This window comes from Phasianus colchicus, chromosome 14, assembly GCF_987193195.1.
Source record: "Phasianus colchicus chromosome 14, bPhaCol1.hap1.1, whole genome shotgun sequence".
Taxonomy (NCBI): domain Eukaryota; kingdom Metazoa; phylum Chordata; class Aves; order Galliformes; family Phasianidae; genus Phasianus; species Phasianus colchicus.
The window spans coordinates 17,784,513-17,808,278 of NC_143449.1; the positions used below are offsets into that span (position 1 = coordinate 17,784,513).

At 57.0% G+C, this 23,766-nt stretch overlaps 1 protein-coding gene across 10 annotated transcripts in view; it reads left to right on the forward strand.

Annotated features, from left to right (window-relative positions):
* DLG3 (discs large MAGUK scaffold protein 3) overlaps window positions 1–23,523 on the forward strand; it is a 56,340-nt gene extending 32,817 nt beyond the window's left edge. For 4 of the 10 annotated variants that reach the window (XM_031594177.2, XM_090150405.1, XM_090150406.1 and 1 more), the window contains 18 exons: window positions 627–751; window positions 1,152–1,321; window positions 1,536–1,672; window positions 1,777–1,921; window positions 2,063–2,222; window positions 4,583–4,739; window positions 4,868–4,970; window positions 9,557–9,671; window positions 13,606–13,782; window positions 13,961–14,036; window positions 14,619–14,718; window positions 17,926–17,967; window positions 18,373–18,423; window positions 19,093–19,194; window positions 19,274–19,446; window positions 19,927–20,036; window positions 20,773–20,864; window positions 22,524–23,523. In XM_031594177.2, the coding sequence (XP_031450037.1) occupies window positions 627–751; window positions 1,152–1,321; window positions 1,536–1,672; window positions 1,777–1,921; window positions 2,063–2,222; window positions 4,583–4,739; window positions 4,868–4,970; window positions 9,557–9,671; window positions 13,606–13,782; window positions 13,961–14,036; window positions 14,619–14,718; window positions 17,926–17,967; window positions 18,373–18,423; window positions 19,093–19,194; window positions 19,274–19,446; window positions 19,927–20,036; window positions 20,773–20,864; window positions 22,524–22,630 (2,142 nt within the window). In that variant the 3' untranslated portion in view covers window positions 22,631–23,523. Of the gene's footprint in view, window positions 1–626; window positions 752–1,151; window positions 1,322–1,535; window positions 1,673–1,776; window positions 1,922–2,062; window positions 2,223–4,582; window positions 4,740–4,867; window positions 4,971–5,211; window positions 5,330–8,963; window positions 9,174–9,556; window positions 9,672–13,605; window positions 13,783–13,960; window positions 14,037–14,618; window positions 14,719–17,089; window positions 17,136–17,925; window positions 17,968–18,372; window positions 18,424–19,092; window positions 19,195–19,273; window positions 19,447–19,926; window positions 20,037–20,772; window positions 20,865–21,986; window positions 22,091–22,523 lie in introns of those variants that run through there. The other 6 variants (XM_090150404.1, XM_090150407.1, XM_090150409.1 and 3 more) reach the window with 4 other exon arrangements.
* Window positions 23,524–23,766: the final 243 nt, after the last annotated feature.

A 23,766-nucleotide genomic window follows, 5' to 3' on the forward strand; every position in this document is an offset into this window, starting at 1 on the left:
ATGGCACTGGGAGCAGCACTCATAAGTGTGTGACAGAGCTGGGTCCTGTGAGCAAGGACTGTGCAGCAGAAGCACCCCTGGTGCTGGGACACTGCTGGGACACAGCGAGCACTGGGATGGGGGCTCCCTCCTTCCTCCCAGCAAGTCTTCATCTCCATCCTTACACCTCCCTAGAGCGGATTTGGGCACCAGCACTGCTGGGGTCAACTGGGGATATTTTGGGCCGTGAGTACGTGTAATGTCCAGGGGCTCACTGGATGTTAAGACCCAAAGAGGTCTTGCAGGAGCCACTAGGCTGCCGGCACCTGGCCTAAGCCCCTCTTCTCTGCATGGGCCATGCGGGTGGTGTCTCCTCTTGGGGATCTGCCAGCAAAGGGAGGTTTCTCCGCCAAGGACCACCCCCTCGTCCTCCAGCTCAGTCTCTCACAGAGACGTGGTGGTGAGGGAGGTCCTGGCGGCTCCCACGCTCCTGCTCCATCTGTCGGGTGCTCCGCACTGAGAGCCAGGCTGACGAGCACCCATCTTCCTCGGCCACGCATCCACTGCCTGCACGGAGCAGCCCAACACAGGGGCTCACTGGGTTTTGGGGACAGCGTGAGACAGATGCCCCATGCGCTTTCCTGCAGGGTAACTCCGGCCTCGGCTTCAGCATAGCAGGAGGGATCGACAACCCCCACATTCCAGATGATCCCGGCATCTTCATCACCAAAATCATCCCTGGGGGAGCGGCGGCCATGGATGGACGTTTGGGGTGAGTGTGTGGGGCTGGGGATTTCACCGTGCCTCCTGCTCCCACTGCACAGATCTCAACCCTGCTCTCTTCCAGCCCTTTCTCCTTGGGCAGATCCCCTTTCCAGGCATCCTCCTGCTATCAGCATCCCATCTCCTCCCTGGCTCTGGCTCTTAACCAGTGCTGCATCCATCCTTCCCCCCTCTCCAGCACGGGGACTGCCTCCCCTGCTTCCCCCATAGCCTCCACCCCTGAGGACGAACCATGCTGTCACCCCACATTTTGGCTCTGGCTCATCCCAAAGCGCGGGATCCATCCAACTCAAGCAGCTCCACTTGTGCAAGGGTCCGGGTGGCGGAGGTGACCACGGTGGCACAGGGTTGGCGATGCTGGGGAGCTCAGGATCACACCGTGCCTGTAGGGTAAATGACTGCGTGCTGCGGGTCAACGACGTGGACGTCTCCGAGGTGGTGCACAGCAAAGCAGTGGAGGCCCTGAAGGAAGCAGGCCCTGTGGTGCGGCTCGTTGTGCGGCGCCGGCAGCCCCCGCCGGAGACCATCATGGAGGTCAACCTGATGAAGGGACCCAAAGGTGAGCAAAGAGGCTGCAGCAGGGAGTCCCTTTGATGTGGGGGGTGTTGTGGGGTGGGATCCAGTGGGATAGGATGCTACAAGGGGGGATGCTGTGAGTGCAAGGTTTGGGGTAGCCCTGTATCAAAGCTCACGGTGAGAAGGTATCTCGTTGCCCAGGGTTGGCTGCAGCCAACTATCCCTCCTCTCTCTCCTCCCCTCCTGCTCATCCCCAGGACTGGGCTTCAGCATCGCAGGGGGCATTGGGAACCAACACATCCCTGGGGACAACAGCATCTACATCACCAAGATCATTGAGGGAGGTGCTGCCCAGAAGGACGGACGCCTGCAGATCGGAGACCGGCTGCTGGCGGTGAGCCCCAACCCACACCTCCACGCTTCTCCCCTGTCCCCTTTCCCAGGATCCCAACCAGGATGGCTCTGACGGCATCTTACTGTCCCTTTGCCCTTTGGCAGGTGAATAACACCAACCTGCAGGACGTGCGACACGAGGAGGCGGTGGCTGCGCTGAAGAACACCTCTGATATGGTGTACCTGAAAGTGGCCAAGCCTGGCAGCCTGCACCTCAACGACATGTACGCGCCCCCCGACTACGCCAGCAGTACGTAGGCAGCAGCCCTGCACTGCAGGAACAGGGGGTTCCATAGCAGGGATGGGAATGGCATACGCTGGAGCTGGGCTGGGCTCCATATCTACACTGAGGCCAATTCCCGCTCCTGATGCCCATTTCCTCTCTTTGCAGCCTTCTCAGCCTTGGCTGACAACCACATAAGCCATAACTCCAGTCTGGGCTACTTGGGTGGTGTGGAGAGCAAGCCTGCATACCCTGCCCCCCCACAAGTGACCCCCTCCAGGTATTCACCCATCCCTCGGCACATGATCGGGGATGAAGACTTCACCAGGTGAGAACTGCAAATGGGCATCCCCATCCCTGCCCCTTCTCCTCCTTCCCTTTCTCTCTCTGACCCTGTACCTGCATCCTGTCATGTGCTGAGCCTCTGCTGGGGCTGAAAGACTCCATCTGTGGGCTCCATGCAGGGAGGGAGGGACTGGGGGAGTCATCTTGGTAATGCCATAGCTTCTTTTGCTGTGCTCACTGATCCCAGGACAGCTGTACCCAGGCACTGTGAGCCCCAGGGCCAGTGCTGAGCCCATGTTGGTACCACTGGGGCGAGGGCTGGATGCTATGTGCTCAGGACTGATGCTCAGGTCAGGAGCAGGGCTGGCTCTGCAGTTAGGAGCAAGGCTGCCATGCGGTGTTGGAGTAGCTGCAGCCTCATCAGAGCTGGGATGGCCCCATTCTGTGGTGCTTTTGGATCCTAGAGCAGGAGGCAGGCAGGTCTTCTCGGAGACCCCCAGCCATCACATCTACCCCATTGATTTCTCACCTCCTGGTGCTAAGCTGGACCCTGCCATGCTGTGACCTCTCTGGATGCAGCCATTCATGTGCTGCTGGGGCACCACGGGAGGATGCAGTGCTGCAGGAGCTCCGCTTTCTCCATGTGCTTTGTACCACCGAAGGGACTGATTCCCAGTGCCACCACTTCATCTGTCCCTCCTTGGGGACCCCTGATCCCATTTATGGATCTTTATGGGCCAGAAAGGGACGAGAGCATCCTGACACCTGGAGCATGGTGGGCACCAGTGCAGCAGGAGCTGGCGGCCACTAGAGGATGATGCTGCCCTGCCAAGACCCCACTGCTGCCGAGCTGCTCCTGGCTGCTGCCTCCTTCTCTGCTGTGGGCACAGTGCTGCTGTGAGCATGGACTGCTTGGAACAGAATCCCAGCATATCCCGAGTCGGAAGGGACCCACAAGGATCATCAGTCCAACTCCAGGCTACACAAAGGACCCCCAGAATTCAAACCCTGTGTGCAGCACTCAGGTCAAGGTGTCAGTGCCGCAGTGTCCAGGATCCATCTGCAGGAACGTTATCCTGCCCAGCATGTCTGGAGTGCATACTGTGACTGAGAGCTGGGATAAGAGATTCACCTCTCCGGGGCTTTGTTTCCTCCCCTTGGTTCCTGCAGCATCTCTACCTTCACCGCTGGGCTCCAGCAGCAGGCACTGCTCACACCGAGCTGACTCCCAGGCAGACACCAAAGCAGCAGCAAAGCAAGGGTGCAGGACTTAGCAGTGGAGCTGAGTGCTGGTGGCAGCCCTGAAACGTGGCCGAGCCTCTGTGGAACCCAGTGATCCCAGTGGGGTTTCCCCAGTCCTCTCCAGCCCGTACGCACCCCAGCCTGAGCCTTGAGCTCTGCTGAGCTCAGTATCTTCTGAAGGTCACAGGGGTCAGCCCCTGCCTCATCAGTGATGCACAGCTGCAGGACTGAGCGCTGCTGGAAGGAGAGGCGGCCTCGGTGCAGCGAGGGGCAGGAAGGGGTTAAGCCCACAGGGTCTAACAGGCGCCGGAATGTCCGTCCTCTGTGCTTCCATAAAAATCCCGAGGGTGGGCATGGCACTGGGAAGCTGAGTGCCCCAGGGCCACACCGGGTGGAAACAGAGGACACAACCACGGGGTGAGAGCTTGGGGAGCTCCTGCCCTGTGCCGTAATGTTCACCGTCAATGTCTCCTCCTCCATGTCCTACCGGGGACAGCCGTCCCCTTCCAGGCAGCGGCAGGGCCACGGGAGCAAGAGTGAGCCGAGGTATGGTGTGGGGACAGGGCACGGGGCAAGGAGCTGAGAGGAAAGCTGGGAGGGTCTGGCAGGGCTGGGCGTCTGTCTGTCTGAATGTCCGTCTTCTGCTTTTCATGTTCCTTATAAGGTGACAGCCTGAGCTGTCCAAGCGACGTTCAGCCCATCGGGACACCCGGCCCGATGCATCCACCCCACACCTGACACCCACGGCCCCAGTGCCGTGCTGGCTGCCAAAGCAGGGAGCTGCTGTCTGTCGTTCTGATGGCACTGATTATTAATTTTTTTCCTAGCTGAAAATCAGCGCCGGATGGCTGCGGGGCCGGGCGGCCTTTCTGCCAGCGCCTGCCTATTGTTTGAGCTGCGCCAGAATTAAGTCACCGCCAAAAAATTCGGGGCCGCTTGTGTGCCATGCAGGGCTGTGCTGTGAACGTCCTGTGTGCAGCGAGGGGTGCGCTCACCCCATGCTGGCATCGTCCCCAATGCCTCCGCATGCTCTGACACTGCCACGTGCCACGTCCACGGCCCTCTGTGTCCCCATCTGAGCTCCATCTCGTGTCACCCCAAGCCCTCCTGTGTCCTAGCACAAGTGGCCCCACTGTGATGTCCTCGTGTCTGTCCCTGCAGAGAGCCCCGGAAAATCATCCTGCACAAAGGCTCCACCGGCCTGGGCTTCAACATCGTCGGGGGAGAGGACGGAGAGGGCATCTTCGTGTCCTTCATCCTAGCCGGAGGCCCCGCCGACCTCAGTGGGGAGCTGCGGAGGGGAGACCGCATCCTGTCGGTGAGCTGCGGGAAGCTGGGGGCAGAGCTGTCTCCCGGGGACGGGGACGCCGGTGTGTTGGGTACGGTGGGGCTGTGGGGGGTGCGGGGCTGCGGGCGCTGAGCCCACGCACGGCGCTGTCCCCGCAGGTGAACGGTGTGAACCTCCGTAACGCCACCCACGAGCAGGCGGCGGCGGCGCTGAAGCGGGCGGGGCAGACGGTGACCATCATCGCGCAGTACCGGCCCGAAGGTACGGGGGGCGGGGCCTAGTATGCAAATGATTGGTGGCGGGGCGTGGTCTGAGTAAATAAGGGGGCGGTGCGTTGTATGCAAAGAGAGGGGCGGGGCTCTGCGCGGACGATGGGGGCGGGGCGGTGACTGGCGCGCGGAGAGAGCGGACGAAGGAGGCGGCCCGGCGAGGCGCTGATTGGCGCGGAGAGGGGCCGGGAGGCGGTGCCCGGCGGGAAGTGCGGGCGGTGATTGGGCGGCGCGGCGGGGGGCGGAGCGACGGCGTCCCGCCGGCTGTGCCTGCGCGGCTTTGTGTGCGGGCCGGGCGGCTCGGGGGCTGCTGCCGGGGGCGCCGTCGCCTCCCTCCGCGCCGAGCTGCAGGTGAGCGGGGCTGCGCGATCCCCGCCCGCCGTCCGGTTCTCGTCTCCCCTCTTCCCGGAACGTGCCGGGGGTCTCTTTGCCGGGAGCGGGACCGGCGGGGAGCCTGGGCCCCGCCGGTAGGGGGTCGGTTCCGCTGGGGTTGCCGAAGCGGCGGCGGTTGGGACCTCTCCAGCTCTCGGCCCCGGGGCCTGAAAGAGGGAGCGGGGCCGCCTCCCGTGCGCCGCTCCTCCGGTGCGGGCCGGGCCTCGGGTGGGCTCTCAGTGCGACCGCGAGCATCACCGGGCCGCGCTCCAAGCAGGGCGCGGGCAGCACCCCGGCATTACCCTAACAGCAGCGCTTCGTTAGCGCCGGCCTCTAATTCACCCGGCGGAGGCGTCGCTGCTGCCGGGAGTCGCCCGGGGGGAAATCCCCCGTGGGGCGCGGAGCCGCTCTGTGCTCGCGGTGGACAAAGAGCTGCGCCCGGTTGGTCCCGCACCGCGCCGAGCCCCGCACGGTTCCGGAGCCGCGTGTCGCTGCGCTTTGTGCCCCGTCCCGGCGGAGCGGGGCCCTCCGGAGCCGTTAGTGCCACGCACGGGTGTGCTGTGGGTGTGGTTTTGTTTGTTTTGCTTTCTTTCTTTTCGTGTTGTGTTTTGTTTTTTTTTTTTCCTTCTCCTTCTTTCCAGGAAGCGTTTCACGTTCTCGTGTTTCTGGCTCTGTTCGCCACTTGAGATTTGGCAGAGACGCGAACGAGAGCGGTTTCTAAATGTCAGATGGGACAAAATGTTTTGGAAGCCCTCTGGAGTCGGGCTGAGATGTCGGTGCTTTGGAGCTGCTGCTTTCTGGCCTGCGTTCTGCTACGGTAGTGATGTGCAGCAGCGCCTGGAATTTGGGTGCTATTGTAGTGATGTGGGGCTGCAGAACCCCACTGGCTGCTGCGTGGTCTGTGCAGGTCACACACCTACAACAGAGGTGTGCTCCAGCTGTGATCTGGTTTAGTCCCACCTCTGCATGCAGCTGTGAGGCTGCTTCCATCAGTTTTGGGTGTGAGGGCCTTCCTGGTGGGGATCTGTGAGCACAGGAGAGGTGGCAGAGGGGAACAGAGCTGGGGAAGGACGGCACTGGGAGCTTCAGCCTCTGTGCCTGGCGCTGACCCAGAGCTGCAGTGAGATTGCTCCGTTCCATGCTGCTCTGGGCTGTCTGTAAAGTCCCTTCTCGCTGAGTGTGTCTCCCCGTGGACTTTGCTGTTAGCACTAGTGATGGGTTTGGCAGTTCCACCTCCTGAATCCCTGTGGAGTAAAGCTTTGATATCCTTTGCTAAACTTGGCATGGCTGTGCAGCGTGCTGCTGGAAGGGGCCTGCAGAGACCTCACTGCGACTTTCAGGAGTTGTAATGCTTGCTTTGTCTCCGTGCTTTGACACAGCTCAGCTCTGAGCATGCTCACTCTATGCTCACGGTGAAAGGCAAGCCATTGAGCTCACCATGGGGTCTGCATGGGCTGCAGCTGGAAGGTCTTTGGGATGCGCTCGTGGCTGCCCAGCCCATGCAGGTTGTTCCTGCACCTAAAGCAGCACGTGTGCACCAGGCTTTGTGTATGCTTAGGGATTGCTCTCTGCTGCTCTCTAACAGCTCTTTCTCCCCTTGCACTCTTGGCAGAACAGCCACGCAGGGGATCGGGGCCAGAGCACTGTGTGGGGTGGGGGGCAGCAGCCCCACTGTGCTTCAGCTCCGCTGCTGCACACCGACTCCATTTGCTGGGTTTGTTTGCCATAGAAACAGCAGCTCTGTGGGGAAATGAGCTCGGGATGGCAGCGAGCGTTGGTCTGGGTGGAAGCGAAGCCAGCACTATTGAAAACAGGATGTGTTTTGCTCTGTGAGGGCAGAGAGAGCAGCGGACAATGGCCCTGTGGATGTCTAATCCCAGAGCTTTGCAACCTGGGCAGCCCAAATCCCTTTGGGCTTTCTCATGGAAGAATGCAGAGGCCAAAGGTTCCTCTGGGGGGAGATGGAGGCTGCTCCTGTGGGCTCAGGGCCCTCCCCAAGAGCACCTGGAACAAGGAGGGATGTGAGAGTGCTGTGTCACTTTGTCAGCTTGTAAGGTGGTGAGAATAAAGTGCTGCTCCTGCTGGCGTCAGGTCCTCTTGCAACAAGAGGAGTGAGTTCACCTGTTGCATATTTTCAGCATTGATAAGGGTGTCCTGAACACATACAGTGCCCGGGTGCTGTGGGAGTGTCAGAGGTGGGGATTAGCAAAGAGCTGCTGATGTTCACCTCCCTGCTGCACAGCGGGCGTGCTTCCCAGGTGAGGCTCTGCCATGCAGCAGCTCTGCTTCCAGGATGCAGAAGCAAAGTGGGTAGGAGCCAGTGGGCAGAGATGGAAGCTCTGCTTGCTGGAGGTTATCTGCTGGTAATTGTTGGGGGAGGCTGTCCCAGCATGCTGATAAGGGGGGCCTGGTTGCAGCCGAGTGCTCGCTCCCAGCTGCAGCTCACTTCCCTTGCAGGAAGGCTCCAGCTGTGCTTTCAAAGCTCGATGTTGGAGGCAGTGCCTGCTGGCACAGGAGGGTTCCTGCATTCCGTTAGGCTGCAGCCTGTGCTACTCAGGGTGCTCAGCGTTGCAGCTTGCTTTCTTTCTCCTGGGGGGGAAGACTTTGAGCATCACACAGCATCTCAGGGAAGGTGGCAGCCCCATCTGCAGGACACGGCTCCGTTGAGGAGCCCCAGCAGTGAGCTGCACCTCCCCCTGCCTGCACAGGAGCATTCTTCACAGCAGCTTCCCCATAAGAGCACCCTGTGTATGAACTTTCACGTCATGGAGCGTTGCCCATGAAATTTTAACATGCCTCTGAGCATCTGTACTACAGTGCTGACTTACATTAGGCAAATCCATCTGCTTTCTTTCTCTCTTCCTGCTCTGGGCTGCCTGCCTCTTCCAGTGAGCGTTATGGGGAGAAGCAGCAGCATGGATTGATGTAATGCTTCCTATGGGGTGCAGCAAATTCAGCAGATAGATAGACCAGGAGAGCATGGGTGCCTCTGAGCCACGCAGGAGGGCTGTGAGAGTAGTGATTGCAGGGCGAGCTGCTGTCTGAGAGCTGCAAAGAGGAGGAAACCTGGTTTGCTTAACCCTTCTGGTTGAACACCCTGCGAGGAGAGCGCAGCAGCAGGCAGCCTGCAGATGGCTCGTCAAGCTGTCCCACACTCGGGTTCACATTGCACTGCATATGCTGGCGTTTGGGGTTTGAAGCAAACCAGCAGAGCAGGCTTCAGAGGCTGGGGCTGCAGCGCAGCTCCTCTGTGCGAGCGTGGAGTTCTTGTGTGTGGATTAGGGTTTGTGGTACATTTTTTTTTTTTTCTTTATTTAAAATACAGTAATTCTGTACAGAAGGGAAATCCTTAACTGGCTCTGGCTGCACAGTTTAGGGCTCAATAGCCAGGAAATGCCGACCCATAGTTGCATAAGCCCAGCCCCACATGTGTCTGCACCGAAGGAGCAGTCTCTGTGCATGGTTAGGGGCTTTCAAACACAACCTGCTATGCACCAGGATGTGGGATGTAACTACAGAGCGTGTACACAGGACAGAATTGGTGAGCCCAGGCACTTGGTGTGAGTCATGGCACTGCTGGGGGCTTTCATAACCAAAAGTTTTCCAAATATCTCCAAACCTGGGAAGTCTTGGCAGCACATTTCCTGTCTATCCTGGGTGAGTGGGGCTGCTGCCTCCGCCCTGCGAGCTGGGGCCGACCTTTACACCCAGCTGAAGGTCGCAGCAGCACAGAGGGAGGAGCAGCAGGTGGTGGCAGCTCCCGTCCTGCTTCTGCTGGAGGTGCTGGTGGCTTCTGAGGGGTCTTGCGCTGCTTGGGATGTAGGTGAGGACAAGTGAATTCCTCCTTTCCCTTCCTAAGGCCACGCTTTGTCCCCCATCCCAAGCCACAGGCAGGCTGGGGACTGCCACCGAGCTGAGGGCCGTGCTGCACGGCCATGCTGTGTTGGCCTGCAGCTGTGAGGTCTCACTCTTTCTGTATTTTTTTTGTTTTAAGTGCTCCACAAGGCGACCTCAGCCGTGGGACAGGAGTGTGCAGGGCAGCTGCCAGCCCTCCTTGTTTGTGTATGAAGAAGGATGGGCTCGTGGGCAAGATGCCCTGTGGGCAGGCTGTGGCTGCCTCTCTTGGTGCTTCCTGGGTTCATCCGGTTGTGGGCTGGTGGCAGAGACCTGGGGACAACCCTGCACTGACCCTCTGTCTCCCCACAGAGTACAGCCGCTTCGAGTCCAAGATCCACGACTTGAGAGAGCAGATGATGAACAGCAGCATGAGCTCTGGCTCTGGCTCACTTCGGACAAGCGAGAAGAGGTCCCTCTATGTCCGGTAAGACCCATCCCCTGTCTCCATCAGTGCCATCTCCAGATTTGAGGCCGCTTGCTGCCTCCACAGATGGAGGAGGAGGAGGAGATCACCCTTCCTCCTGAGGGAGGGGTTGTTGGGTGCATGTAACCATGTGGAACCCACTCCTGTTTTGCCACAGTTCTGGCCAGGAGATCCATTCCTGAGTGCACATGCAAGGGCTGTGCAGTGCCTGGCTGTGGGAGGCAGGTGCTCACAGGGTGCACCTTCCAGGAGGTGCCTGTGTTTCCTCTGGGTGTGCCCAGCACTTGGGAACGAGGAAGGAGAATGTGTCACTGCAGCCTTGCAGATTAGCAACTCATCCCTGGGCTGGTGCACCCACAGCAGCCAGGATTGTGTCCTTGCACCTGTGGGTGGGTATTGCATCTTTCAGAGGACGTGTTGCCCCGCTGCTACAAAGCGAGGGAAGCGAGCTTTGTAAATAAGGCATGGAGCTCGGAGAGTGCAGCAGTGGGTTTTGCACTCTTTCTTCAGGGCTGAGTGCTCAGCACTTAAATACCTTTTAAACAGGCGGCCGTGCAGAGAGCTGGGCTGTGCTGCAGCCAGGCAGCTGCGTCCCTGGGTGAGCTGCTGGGGATGGAGAGGTCCAGGGGAGGATGCAGGCAGTGCTCTCCTCTACCCGCTCTGCGCTAACTGGCTTCTCTGTTGCTGTTCATGCAGCAGGATCTGGCTGGAGGGGAGATGAGCTCTTAGGAGGATTATGGCTTTGATTCCGAGTTGTGCTTTTGGTTCAGAGCCAGGCACGGAGCAGGCAGGGGTTAAGCAGCCGCATGGCGCTGGCTCTGGGACTGCTGCATGCCCCGCGCCCTGCTGGCTGTTGCCCCTGCCATCTCCTGGCTGGCTGCAGTGAGAAGCAGTGTGGTGGCAGCTAATGAGCAATTGTGATTTGCTTATTAAAATAATCCTGCAACTCCTCACCTTGGGTTGCGAGTGAGGGTTGGCAAAAGCAAGGGATGCTTCTCTTTCTCTGGAGGACTGTGAGAGCTGAGGCTGCACGTCCTGCAGCAGAGCTGTGCTGTGCAGGAAGGTTTGGGGGTGCAGGGATCTCATGTCCAGATTGATTCTGTTCCTGCAGCTCACAGTTTCACAAGGCACTGCTGGATTTGTGATCTGCTGCCCCGCTGACACCCTCACCTGTGAGTGTGTGAGAACTGCCCCAGCCCTTCTGGGCGGGGTGGTTTCGAGCACGGGTTGCCTGAAACCAGCCGAGCTGCTGCCTTGTGGACAGGACATCAATTATGGGATGTGCTACCAAACTGCTCGAGTCAGCACCGCCAGGTCGCAGGGTGCACGGGGCAGCGTGGGGCCTGGTGCTCACAGCCCACCTGGTCGGGTAGGGCATGCTTCTGGCTGCAGGGGCAAAGTCCACCAGCAGCCGGGCCGGGAAGGGGCTGGGACGGCTCAGTGCTGGCTCTGGAAGCAGGCCTGGTGCTGCTCCACTGCCCTGCAGCCAGGCTGCTGCCCCTGCCAGGGATGGGGCTGTGTGGAGGAAGGCTGGGCCTTGCATGGCTGCTGTTTGGCCAGCTTCTCATCCGCCAGCGCTGAGTTCCCCGTGCAGGCACTGAGGGGAGCAGGGCCAGGCCTGGCCAGCGGGCATCTTGTAGCTGGGAGCCGACAGGCCCGGCCGTGGGGCTGAGGGTGCTGCTGGCTCTGGAACCTGCCCGGCCGGTTCTCTGCTCTTTCCTTCCTCCTAATTGCACTCTCCTCATTCCTAATGGCGCTGGTCTGGCTGGGGCGTGCCAGCCACGCACGCAGCCTTATCTTTTGGCAGGCAGCAGTGCCTGGCAGGGCTGCTTGCCTCCAGCTGAAGGGCCCCGCGGTGCTGCACTGCCGGCTGCCACGTGCTGTGCTCGGGGCCATGCGTGTTTCTGTCCTCCTGTGGGGCCAAGCAATGGCCCCGAGTAAGCTGGAGAAAGCAGAGCAAGCTGCTGGCTAGGTGAACCTCAGGGCTGCATCAACCCGTCAGGCCTCAGCACAGAGGGCTCCCTGTTCTCCTGGTCCAGGAGCCGTTTGGGTCACCGTGCTCAAAGAAGGATGTGACCCAAGAAGAGCACGTCCAGCTCACTGCTTAGTGCTCCGCTGCTCATCTGTGTCCCGGTTGAAACCAGCACAAGGCTACTGCAGGAGCTGGCTCTGTGCCTGAGCCCGGCCAGGCCCTTCATTTCAGCCCTGTGGATGAGATCTGGCACCTGAGCTCACCATCCTGGTGCAGGCAGGTGCTGGTGCCTGGGAGGCAGAAGGCGTGCGGTGATGCTGAGTCCCGGGATGCTCGCAGGAGGCAGTTCCTGTGATAAGGTGCTCTCTGATCTGGAAGATGAGCTGGCGCTTTGCAGCTTGCACACTGACACTGCTGCCAGAAATAAGGACCTGCGGGTAGATCTTGGCTGCTTAGTCAAAGGTGGCTCACTCTATAGCTGTTCCTGCAGTAGCTCTGCATGGGGTTATAATTTAACCAGTCAGGATGAGTAGGAAAAACTGGGAGGAACTGGGAACAGTGGCAGTTTTGCAGCGGTGCAAGAATTGGTGCTGCTTTTCTGCTTCCTAGGAGAGAGGAGCCCCAGCTCACCTGGAGCCACTGCAGGGAGAGAGATCTGTGCTGACCCTCATCTGCCATGCTGGCTGGGAAGAGGGTTCTTATTAAATGCAGTAGAGAAGCAATTTTTGAGAGAGCCAGCTAGGCAGCTCGCCCTGCAGGAGGCTGGTGTGCAGCATGCCTGTTGCTTTTACTATTTATGGAGCCACAGTTAAAAGGATTCAGCTCGACAATCAGTGTGACTTGTACTGTGTTGCTTCAGACCCCCTCGGGGTTCCTCGTAGTGGAAGGAGGTGATGAGCAGGGCAGAGGGTGGTGGTGTCGTGGCTTTCCCCCTTCTTTTCTGCCTGGGTGAGGCCAGCAGCTGGCTGAGAAGTGCTCAACATGCCTCACACTTTGCCTGGGGGAAGTGTGGGGCTGACCTCGTGGGGATGAAAATGGGGCTCCCAGTTGTGCTGCCAGCAACAGTGCTCCGAATGGCTGCTCAGCTGTTTCCATTTGTTGCCGAATGGATGTGTCTGGAGAAAATAAGTCTGGTTTGAGAGCAGACATTGGTAAGATGAGGCCCCTGAAAGCAGCTTGTGGCAAAGGGCTGCAGTGCAGGCAGGTGATAAGGCTCCAGTCACTTGCACAGGAAGAGCATTAGTGCTCCTCTTCCTTAGTTTAAAAAAATAATCATCTTTTCTGCAGCTGGGTAATTTAATATTGGAGATGAAGCTCTTTTTACTGTAACTAAATAAACCATTCTTGGGGGAAGTATTTAAAAATCTGAAATAGTTGTAGAATCGGGTAAATATTGAGTTGCATTCAGAATCCACAGACCTCTGGAATAAAATACCTCTACACATAAATAAAAGCGAAGGCTGTGCGTGCCCTGCAGCCCATTGGTGTGACGTCCTCCAGCAGCAGGGCACGATCACCTCCTGGCCATCTCACACCCTTGCTGGTCATGGCATGGGGCAGGCTCTCCATTCCCTGCTGCAGGGCAGTCTGCTGGCCCACAGCTTTGCTCCTGATGAAGGGTGCTGGGTCTCACCCCCTGAACAGAGCAGCTGGGTTTTCTCTCATGTGCTGCTTTCCTGATTACCAGCAGGGAGGGAAACCTTGGGGTACCATTTATGATCTGTTATATTTTCAAGGCTGCTGAACTTTGAATGTTTGACTGCTTTCTGACCACAGCCTTCTTCAGCATCTGTGTGGTTTGTGTGCTGCTTGCAGCTCATGTCAAGAGCTAGTCTGTTGTCCAGGGCTGTTGTTTCTGTGGGGGGTTCGTGGTGAGCACTTCATTCTGGGCCTTATGAGGTCTGCAGTGCTGTTGCTTGCTTGGTAGGGGAGGGCTTCATTCTTCTTTGTGCTCCTTTGCAGAGCTCTCTTTGACTATGACCGGACCAGGGACAGCTGCTTACCCAGCCAGGGGCTCAGCTTCTCCTATGGGGACATCCTGCACGTCATCAATGCCTCTGATGATGAGTGGTGGCAAGCCAGGCTTGTGACACCTCATGGTGAGAGCGAGCAGATAGGAGTCATCCCCAGCAAGAAGAGGTGAGTGCCCATCAGCAGGAGCTGGCTCACGTGGTGCTTTGGTCCTGTGAACCTCAGCACCCAGCTTCTGGATCTGTGCTGTGTGGCAGATCTGGTGGTATCAGCATGAGGAATATGTGCAGCATTGTGGGCATCCCAGAGACTAGCAGCATCTCTCTCCCTTTTAACTTCCAATCAGGGTGGAGAAGAAGGAGAGAGCGCGGTTGAAAACAGTGAAATTCCACGCCAGGACCGGCATGATAGAGTCCAACCGGGTGAGTGCTGAGCAGGCTCAATGAGACGGTGTGCTGTAATGGGGCAGGGTGAGTCTGAGCAGCTCTGTGCTCCCACTGAGCACAACCAGAGCTGTCCCAGAGCAAGGAGCAGTGCACTGGACTTTCTCAGGCATGGCTCCCCTCAGCTGTGCACAGGGTGGGAGCAGAGGAGCTGGGGCAGCTGTGAGGGTGCTGATGGTTTGGCAGTGGGGTGTCCTCACAGTGGCAAGGGAGCAGAGCACGTCCAGCACAGCCCCGGGCAGAGCACTGATGGCTGGGAGCTGACTGAAGGTGCCTGGTGCTGGCAGAGCTTCCCTTGCATGGAATGAACGGATGAGGCAGAGAGAACAGCCGTGCTCCTCCTGCAGAGGCTCATCAGCTTCCCAACATCCCTAAAAACACATTTTTCTCCGCATTTAATTTTTTTTTCCTGCATTACAGTTTTCATGTAATCTCCATGATTTCATTTCAGGGTAACCGCCCTGACACGGCTCCTCATTGTCTCTTCATTTTAATTTTCCTCGCATGCGTTAAACGCCATTGTTTTTTCTGTCCTCCCTTCCATCTCCATCTTCTTCACAGTCGATCAAAACGAAACGTAAAAAGAGTTTCCGCCTCTCTCGAAAGTTTCCATTTTACAAGAGCAAAGAGAACCTGGCCCAGGAGAGCAGCGGACAGGAACGTAAGTAGCAGCTGGCCAGAGAGGGCAACGTGCAAACCCCCGAACCCCCACCTCCTGCCTTGGGGAGGGGAGATATGCCACGTTCCCATAGCCAGCAAGCCCAGTACCTGCTTGCGTTGGCCAAACTGTGCTGCTCCTGCCAGGCAGGCTGAGGCCATGCACGTGCCCTGCTGTACCACCGGGCTGCCCTTCCAGCCACCATCAGGCTTGGTCTGTGCCCATCAACCCTGCTGGCAGCTAAGAAGCAGCCTGAGCCTGAAATCAAAGCAGCAGCTCCCGCACCACTTGGGGTGGATGCCAACCGAGTGAAGGCTGCATTTCATGTCCTTGTGCACCCACTGAAGTCCCAGGCATGAGTGCCCTGTGCAGGCAGGCTCACCCAGCTGCTGCAAGCCCAACTGCCTCTGGCCATGTCTCTGCACAGGCTGGCTCTGTTTCTCTCTCTCATGTTTGATGTCTTCATCCTTTCATAACTTTACACTTGCCTAAACTTCTGCTCTGCCTCCTCCTGCTCTCCCCATGTGCTGTGGGCTCTGCTCCCTCCCTGTACCTGCCAAGGGCTGCTCCCCTTCCAGAGCAAGGGGTGGCTGAGCAGTGCAGGAGCTTGTCCCCTGTCCTTGGTTGGGCTGAGGGGGGCATCCTGGCTGTGCTCACTGTCTCCCATAGAAGTGACTCTCTGCTACCTATTCCTGATAGTCTCCAAGCCCTTCCTGTAGGTGAAACCCCATGGCCATGAGGGATGTGTGTGCTTGCTGGCAGAAGCACTGCCCACACTCAGCAGCTGAGGCACGTCTTGGCTTCTTGGCTGCAGATTTTGGGGAATACCCAGCTCTCACCCAGGGCTCCCAGTGAGGGCAGGCTGTGCTGCAGCTCCCCTCTCCCTGGCAGGCAGGGCTGTGCACAGACACATCTCATGTGTAGAAGAGGATGGAAGAAGGGGGTGGGGGGTGTAACCTCGAGGCACCTCCAGGCTTGAGAGCTGTGCTGAGTGTTCAGCTCGTTGCTCCAAATCCTGACATCAGGAATGCTGGAGCCTGCAGTAGGCACCCAGGGAAAACTGAGAGGCAGCTGCACAGCTTCTCTGGAGCAAACTCACTTCTTGAAAGTGCTCTCCCAGTGCAAAGATGGAACAGCCAGCCCTTGTTGGGTTAGGTGAGCAGCTGCACTCAGCCTCTCCTCTTTCCAGGTACTAAATTGCATCTGCTCCTTCAGTGAGTGTTCACAGGCTGCAGGCCTTGCTTTTTTTGGAAGAGGAGGGCAAGTGGGCAAGGCAGAGCAGTGTCCCTGCCCAGGTGCCAGCACATTGAGTGCTCCCCTCCTGGGCTTGGCAGAGGGCAGCTGGAACCAGGCTGCCATGGGGCAATGCCCGCTTCCTTCAGCCGGGCTGCATGGAGGTCTCAGTGACAGCAGCCAGCACGATGGCTGTGATGGTGTGTGAAGTCTGTGTGCTCAGATTCCTGCAGGGCATGTGGCTGGGCTCGCAGCAACTGCTGCCTGTGGCATGCTGGAAAGACTCTGATGGAACAGACTTTGGCAATAGGAAGCTTTTCCTGGCCTGGCTCCCCTTGTTTTGTTGTGGGGTGTGGGGACCTTGCTCTGCATGCAGGGCTTGGCCATGGCTGGTGGCTGCAAGAAGCATTGAGGATGTGACCTGTGCTGGAGGTGGTGTAGCAACAGAGAACAGGAGGGCATAGGAGTGCTGATGGAGCACAGCTCGGTGCCTGCAGCTGAAGGTCACCCAGGTACTGTTCTTGGCCAGCCCTGCAGTGCAGGACATATGGCATGGGCACAGGGCAGGCTGTACTCTTTGCCAGCAGCATCAGAGCAGCCTGCAGGCAGCTCCCTTGCCACGCTCTGTTGTGCTGCCCATCCTGGTGCACTGCTTGCAGCAGGGGGATCCTTTCTCCCTATGTTTGCAGACTGCAAGTGTTGGGGTGTGGGAGCTTATGCACGTAGGTGGGGAGAAGCATCCCCTGGCCATTGAGGTGTGGCAGTGCTCTTTTCTCCTCCGGAGGGGCCTAGGGGAGAGCAGAGCTTCATGCAGCAAAAAACCAAGTGAGGCTGTATGGAGAAATGCCTTGGGGCTGTGGCGAAGCTTCAGGGGACCCACGATGGCCTCCAGGTGCAGCCAGAGGGGTGTGAGGGTCTGCTGGGGGGTCAGCAGCACGTGGTGAGATGTTGGTGCTCCACCGTTGGTGTCACCACCGAGAAATGTTTCTTAACATCACTTGCAGTTACAGCTCTGGGCCGTTCTGCACTCCTGTCACTAATGCTCATCTGGCTCTGTCTTCTTCTCCCCCTCCTCTCTGACTGCCCCTCTCCTGCGCTCTTTTCTCTCCCCTCTCCCCCTTCTCGCTGTCTGTGAAATCAGGACTTCCCTGGGTTAAGTGACGATTATTATGGAGCAAAGAACCTGAGTAAGTGGAATTGCAACGCGCATCGTTCACTTTCCATTGCCGGCACGCGCGGGGGTGCCTGATGGCTGTGCTTCTCTGGGTGCAGGGCACGAGGAACCCCGTGGGTTTGGTTGCCTCTCCCAGCAATGGGCTCTGGAGGTTCTGCATTGGGGAGGGGATGGGCAGTTTGCTTGGGGGATTTGGCTGTGCCCTAAGCATATGCAAGGGCCTGCCCACGGCACCCTCAGGAGCAGGTGAAGGCATCGTGCCATCTTCCTTTGATGGTACATGATTGCCCACGTGCCCGGAGCTGCTTGGCTGCGCTCCCCAAACCCTGCAGAGCTGCGCCGAGTGGGGCGGGCAGCAGGGCAGCAGCCAGCCTCTGTAGGGAGGTCACAGCACTGGGATCAGCCAAAGCAAAGCAAAGCCCCGAACTCTGTCCCATCCTGTCACTGTCTCGTCTCTGTGAGTCCCAGCCCCTTCCTGCAGGTCCCCACCCCTGCCCTCCGTGTGCATGCTGCGCCCTGCCAGCCCTGCCCGCAGCCCCGCTCCCAGCACCTCCCCATCTCTCAGCATAGCCAAGCAGAAGAGGTTCCCCCGCACATCCCCTATTTCCCCTGAGAGCGACAAAGGGCAAGAGATGCTCGTCTTGCCCCAACACCCCGCTCCCAGCCCTCCCCATGGGTGCCAGGCTGCGTTTCTGGTGGTGTGCCACCTGGCTGCCCTGCTCTCAGCCACCAGCACTGGGTGCCAGCTCGTGTGCCCTTGGTGAACGCTGGCTCTGAAGATGGTCTCTCTGGTTGCTTTGCAGAGGGCGTGACATCAAACACCAGTGACAGCGAGAGCAGTTCCAGTAAGTGTGCGTCTCTCCTGCTGTCTCACCTCCGTGTGTTTGTGTGTGTGTGTATGTGTGTGTGTGCACTCCCATCTCGTCCTGTCCCAGTGGTGTTTCTGTTCGGAGGCTGTTCCTTCCTGCTGGTGGCACCGAGATGCTGGGCCAGCTGCCATCTCGGGTTATGGGGTGCAAGATAACTCGGGTCTGGCTGCAGCCAGTGCTCCCATTACCCCCCCAGTGCTCCTCACTGCCTGCAGTGTGCCCACAGCTGTGCCCACTCACATCCAAGCCTGCAGTGGAGGAGAAGGGAGGAGGAGGAAGCTGATACTGGATGGGTGTGAGAGCCTGTCCTCAGTGCAAGGGGTGGCTGGGGCTGGGAGGCTGCTGCCAATGCTCACCTGCCTCTCCTTGGCTCTGTTTCAGAAGGACAAGAGGATACTATCCTGTCATACGAGCCGGTGACAAGGCAAGAAAGTAAGTCCTTGTGCTGGGTTGTGGGCATCAAACCCCTTCTCCTGTTTACAGCTGTGCTGTGCATGGCTGGCTGGGTGATCTCCAGCTCAGCAGAGCTGGGTTTGACCCCTGCTGAGGATGGGGTCAGAGATGGGGGTTTGGAAAAGGTTCTGCATCAGAGGACAGTGGGACTGGAACAGGCTGCCCAGAGCAGTGTCACAGCCCTGAGTGCTGAAGTCCAGGGAGTGTCAGATAATGCTTTCAGACACAGGGTTTGGGTTTGAGGCATGGAAGCAGGAGCTGAACTGGTGAGTCCTGTGAGTCCCTTCCAACATGAGATATCCAAGGATTCTGTTCTGAGCAGTACCCCCTCAGCAGTCTGTCCTTGCCAGCATCTGTATCAGTCTCTTAGGGCCCACAGCCTGCATGTCTGCATATCCTGGTTGTCAGCTCTGTGCCTCGAGCAGCAGAGCAGCTTTGCTGATCTTTGACCTGTGAGATTGTGGCACCTTCCCTGGAGCAGCTCCTGCACCTGGGCCAGCTGCACACTGCCAGAGGGGATGGAGATGCTGTGTTCCACCTGCCCGTACACATCGCCTGGGTTGGATGATATTGAACACAACCAGGAGATGAATTTCCACAGAGCTTCCCAGAGCGTGGGTTGGTCTGAGCTGTGGCTTTTATTTGCAGTTCACTACGCCAGGCCTGTGATCATCCTGGGGCCCACGAAGGACCGAATTAATGACGACCTCATCTCTGAATTTCCACACAAGTTTGGTTCCTGCGTGCCACGTGAGTCCCCGCAGAGGGCAGAGCCATGGGGTTCGGGTGGGTCGCACCAGGTCCACTCCTGACGCCTTCTCTCCTCCAGACACCACCAGGCCTCGGCGTGACAATGAGGTGGATGGACAGGATTACCACTTTGTCGTCTCCCGAGAACAGATGGAGAAGGATATTCAGGACAACAAGTTCATAGAGGCTGGGCAGTTCAACGACAATCTCTATGGGACCAGCATTCAGTCGGTGCGGGCGGTCGCAGAGAGGGTGAGTGTCAGTGGCATTCCCAGGGATGCACTTGCAGTGTCCTTCCTCTCTCCGTGCCCCTAATGAAGGGCAGCGACCACATCCCCATGCAGCCCACATGGCTGCTTTGCTCCACCTCAGTGCTTTGTCTCCTTCAGTCCAACTCCACCCAAAACACCAGCACTGGGGGCACCAGCTCTGTGTTCAGGAGTTCATGGGGCAAAGGACGCCAGCTGCTCTTGGTGTTTCCTGCATAAGGGTGCACTGATAGCTTGGGAATAGTTTTGTAAGTGCCCAGGGAAAAATTGAGTCCTCTCACCTTGCTGTGGTCCTGCCATAAGCAGACAGGAATGTAGGGGCTGTGGGAGTTGCCTGGTGTCTCAGGAGCAGGGTTTCACCTCAGTGGCTCCTCTCTTTTGTAAGCATGTCCCTGTGAGCAAGCTGTTCTCTGCCCAGAGCAGACTGTGTAGGTAGGTCTGATCCCAATCGTCTCCTTTCCAGGGAAAACACTGCATCCTGGATGTATCTGGCAATGCTATCAAGAGGTTGCAACAAGCACAACTTTATCCCATTGCCATTTTCATCAAACCAAAATCCATCGAAGCGCTCATGTAAGTGCAGTGACGTGTTCTGGGGTGGGTGGTGCTGGCAAGCTGGGCCTTTGTACTGCTGCCTCTGTGCTTCAGAAAACAGACGTTGCTGGTGATGCTGAACGTTCCCTGTTCACTAAAGCTGGGCCCATTACTGTGTCTCTGGTCTCACAGTTGGACTAACGCTGTGGGTACATCCCATCTCCATGGATTGTTCTGATTTAAAAACCCTTTATTTGCACCACAGAGGATTTCTGTGGCAGCAGAGTAATGCTCCCAAATGTGTCTGATGGGCCCTGCTCTGCTGGGCCCCAAGGCAGCCAGGAGAGCTGTGAGAGCCCACACTGCTGAAATGGCTGAGGATGTTTCCTGCAGCCCATCCTGCTGCTCGTGGCTCCTGGGGAGGACCTGAGTGTGCACAACTTCCAAGCATCAACAGTATAATCTGTGGGGAAGTTCTGCAGTTAGAGCTGGACTTTAAGGTCAGAAGGGACACTGCTGGCACCAAGGGAACTGGAAAAACCCTTTCTCAGGCCAGCAGCCCTAGAACTGCTCATTTTGACGTTGTATGGAAATGAGGGAGCCCAGGCAAGGAGAGTGGTGACAGGATGTGGAAAGGCAGGGGATTTCCACAGTGGTCCTGCAAACTCAGAGGGCTGCCTGGACTTTTCCATGTTATGGTGCAACAGAGGGATGGTGGCATGGTCTATTTTTCACTTTTGTTCATTGCTAAGTTTCTATTTCTTGTGCATGGCAGGGAGATGAACCGAAGACAGACATACGAACAGGCCAACAAGGTCTTTGACAAAGCCATGAAACTCGAGCAAGAATTTGGAGAGTATTTTACAGGTGAGCGTCCCGAGTACGTTTGTGTCTGATGGATTATCTTTTTCCAACGGGCAGCTGTGACCTCTAGCAGCACTGCCTTTACTGCAGGGTCATGAGAAAATGTCCAGCTCCATCAAAACAAAAAGAAATGGCGCTCTGCCAGCACGGCCGTACAAAGGGCCCGTTCAGAGATCACTGGATAAGAGTAAACCAGGTCTAGAGGAGGGCAGAAGTTGTCAGGCAGGATTTTCCAAGGTTGTGAAAGCCTAACGCTGGCTTCAGTAATAGTAATAAAAATAAAAAGCACACAGGTAGGGGAACACACCATAGATCAGTGGATAACTCTCTGAGAATGAGAATAGGGTCGTGTTTAAAGAGGAAAGATAAGAATGAGGGACCCAAACGATGGAGGCTGCCCTGAGTTATTACAAAACGTCTTCCATAAAGGACTGGAAGTTTGGCTGGCTTCCTGAGTCCGTGTTGAAGAGCAGTCGAGGGATGGACTCATGACAGAGGCATCCTTGTGCGTTAAGGAACTAACGTTTGCACTGTGATTAATGCTGGAAAATCATGGGCAGGCAAAGAGGCAGAGCAACTGATCTCCCATCTTTGTCCCCTCTTTGGTAATTGTGTCCTCCAAAGCCGAGGAATGGTAATCCTGCTAAATACTGCATTACTCACCTAACAGCCCCTGTAAAAAATCCCAGGCAGAACATTTTCCAAATACGGATCACAGCTGAGGAAAATGTATCAGTACAAACAGTGCGAGAGCCTTCCCCAGAACTCTGCCTTGGGCAGCGCTTCCAGAGCTGCAGGCTGCTCCTCCAGGAAGAGCAAACACAAAGGAAATGTGCACTGCAGTCCTGCCAAACCCTCAGCACGCCGTCGTCAGCCTCACGTGGCCAGTGAGGCTTGAGGCTGACCTGGGGAAGGAATGCTTTTGGCTGAAACCCAGCCCAGTTGAAAGGAGTCTGTAATGGGCGGTGAGGTGAATGCTGTAGGAAATGCTGTGCCAGGACCTTATAGTGAGGCACTGGAGCATGGTGCTGGCTTGGCTACAGGCTGAGGGAGCAGAGAGCTGTGGTCCATTTCCTGATGTAGGAGACATGCAGAAGCCTTTTGTGTTGTGTCCACGCTAAGCAGCAAGGAGCTGGGAAAGCAGTGCTGCAGGAGCAGCAGCCAGGAGTCGGCTTTTTCCAGCATGGCAGTGCTGTCATGAAGCACAGAAGTGACAATCAGGAGCGCTCAGCAGGGGAGCAGATCTGGGTGGGCGAATCCAGCATGTGAGGGTACGCACTTGGCTAATCCTCGCATCGCTCCGTGCATTGCAGCAGAGCGGTGGGGAGGGGGGAAGCAGAGACCACAGAGCAGAGCTGGAAGTTCACACCCTGCCCTGGGCCCACTGCCCGGAGCTCAGCAGCGCTGGGACACGGCTCACAAAGCTGATTAGCACCGTTGTGCAGAGCCTGGTTGGCACTTCACACGCGCCAGCAGCTCCGCTAATCCCCTCGGACACACTGCATTAACCCTCTGTGTCACTGCATGGCTGTTCCAGCTCCTCCATCACGGGCTCTGCATTCACTGTTGGCTGTGTGTTATCGGCCCCTTTGCTACAGCGAAGGTCTTTCCACAGTGCACGGCTTTGCTCAAGGTGTTTTTTTTTTTTCTCTCCTCTTTCAGCCATCGTACAAGGAGACTCTCTTGAAGAGATTTACAGCAAAATCAAACAGATCATCGAGGACCAATCTGGGCACTACATCTGGGTCCCGTCCCCAGAGAAGCTCTGAAGCTGTCCCCTACCTGCGGGGACCATCTCTGACGTCCCACCCCACCTGTGCCCTCTGCCCTAAGGGGGGGGATGTGCAAACGATTCCTGCCCCCTTTTTTAGATCGTCGCAAAATTGAGTTTTCTAGTCCTGTTTCTTTTGTTGGGATGAACTGATCTCATTCATCACGTGACTGTTCCCACCATTCCTGCATGGACCTTCCCACTGCTCCATTAGAGACAGATGAGAATCCATTCAAGAGTCGTTTTTTATTATTATTATTATTATTATTATTATTAACTAAACCAAGAATCCAGAAGGAAGGAGGCGGCTGAGGACTGACGTAAGAAACAAGTGGAACAATGGACTCTGAGAACACGAGCAGTGTCAGAGCTCCGGGGCATTTCTTCCAGTGTGACAGCCTAGCAGCTCTGAGCAGTGCGACAGAACGGCGGCAAGAAGGCATTTTATTTATCTGTATATGTAATTTATATATAATATAGAGAAAGATATTATATATATATTATATATATATATATCCGTGTGGACTAGGAAACCTGAGGGACCTCTTCAAAGGTACTGTGTTATTGCAAGGATCTTTCAGTTTCTTTGTCCCACCCGCTGGGCAGAGGGAGGCCGCTGGGCAGAAGTGATCCTGGCGGTACCACGAGCATCTCCTGCTGCCCTGCCAGCAGCCCCAGGTTGGGGAGCAGCACAGAGCCCCCCCAGAAGGGCCCGGAGCTCTGGGCTGACCCAGGAGCCACAGACTGAACAGGAGGCTGCGGAGGGAGAGGATGGATGATGCTACATATTAAATTGCACATTGTTTTACACGCCACCGTATGTGTTTGCATGAGAGGTTTCCTTTTTGGTTCTATTTTTTTAAGCTGATGTTAAACCAAAACCATATTGTGTTGCTGTGTTGGCTTTTTTTTTTTTTTTTCATTATTCCATTTTTTTTTTTCTCTTGTTAATAATGAACTGAACGGGTATAAAATCCAGTTTTTTAACTTATTTTTTAAGCTGGCTTGTATTGTAAATAGAATCCAGATTCAAGGTGTTTAGTTAGGAAATACTCTACCAGCCTCATGAAATGATGTCCTCGCTGTCCTGTGTTGCTGTGGAAAACCTGGGATGTCAGGCTGGCCCTGGACCTG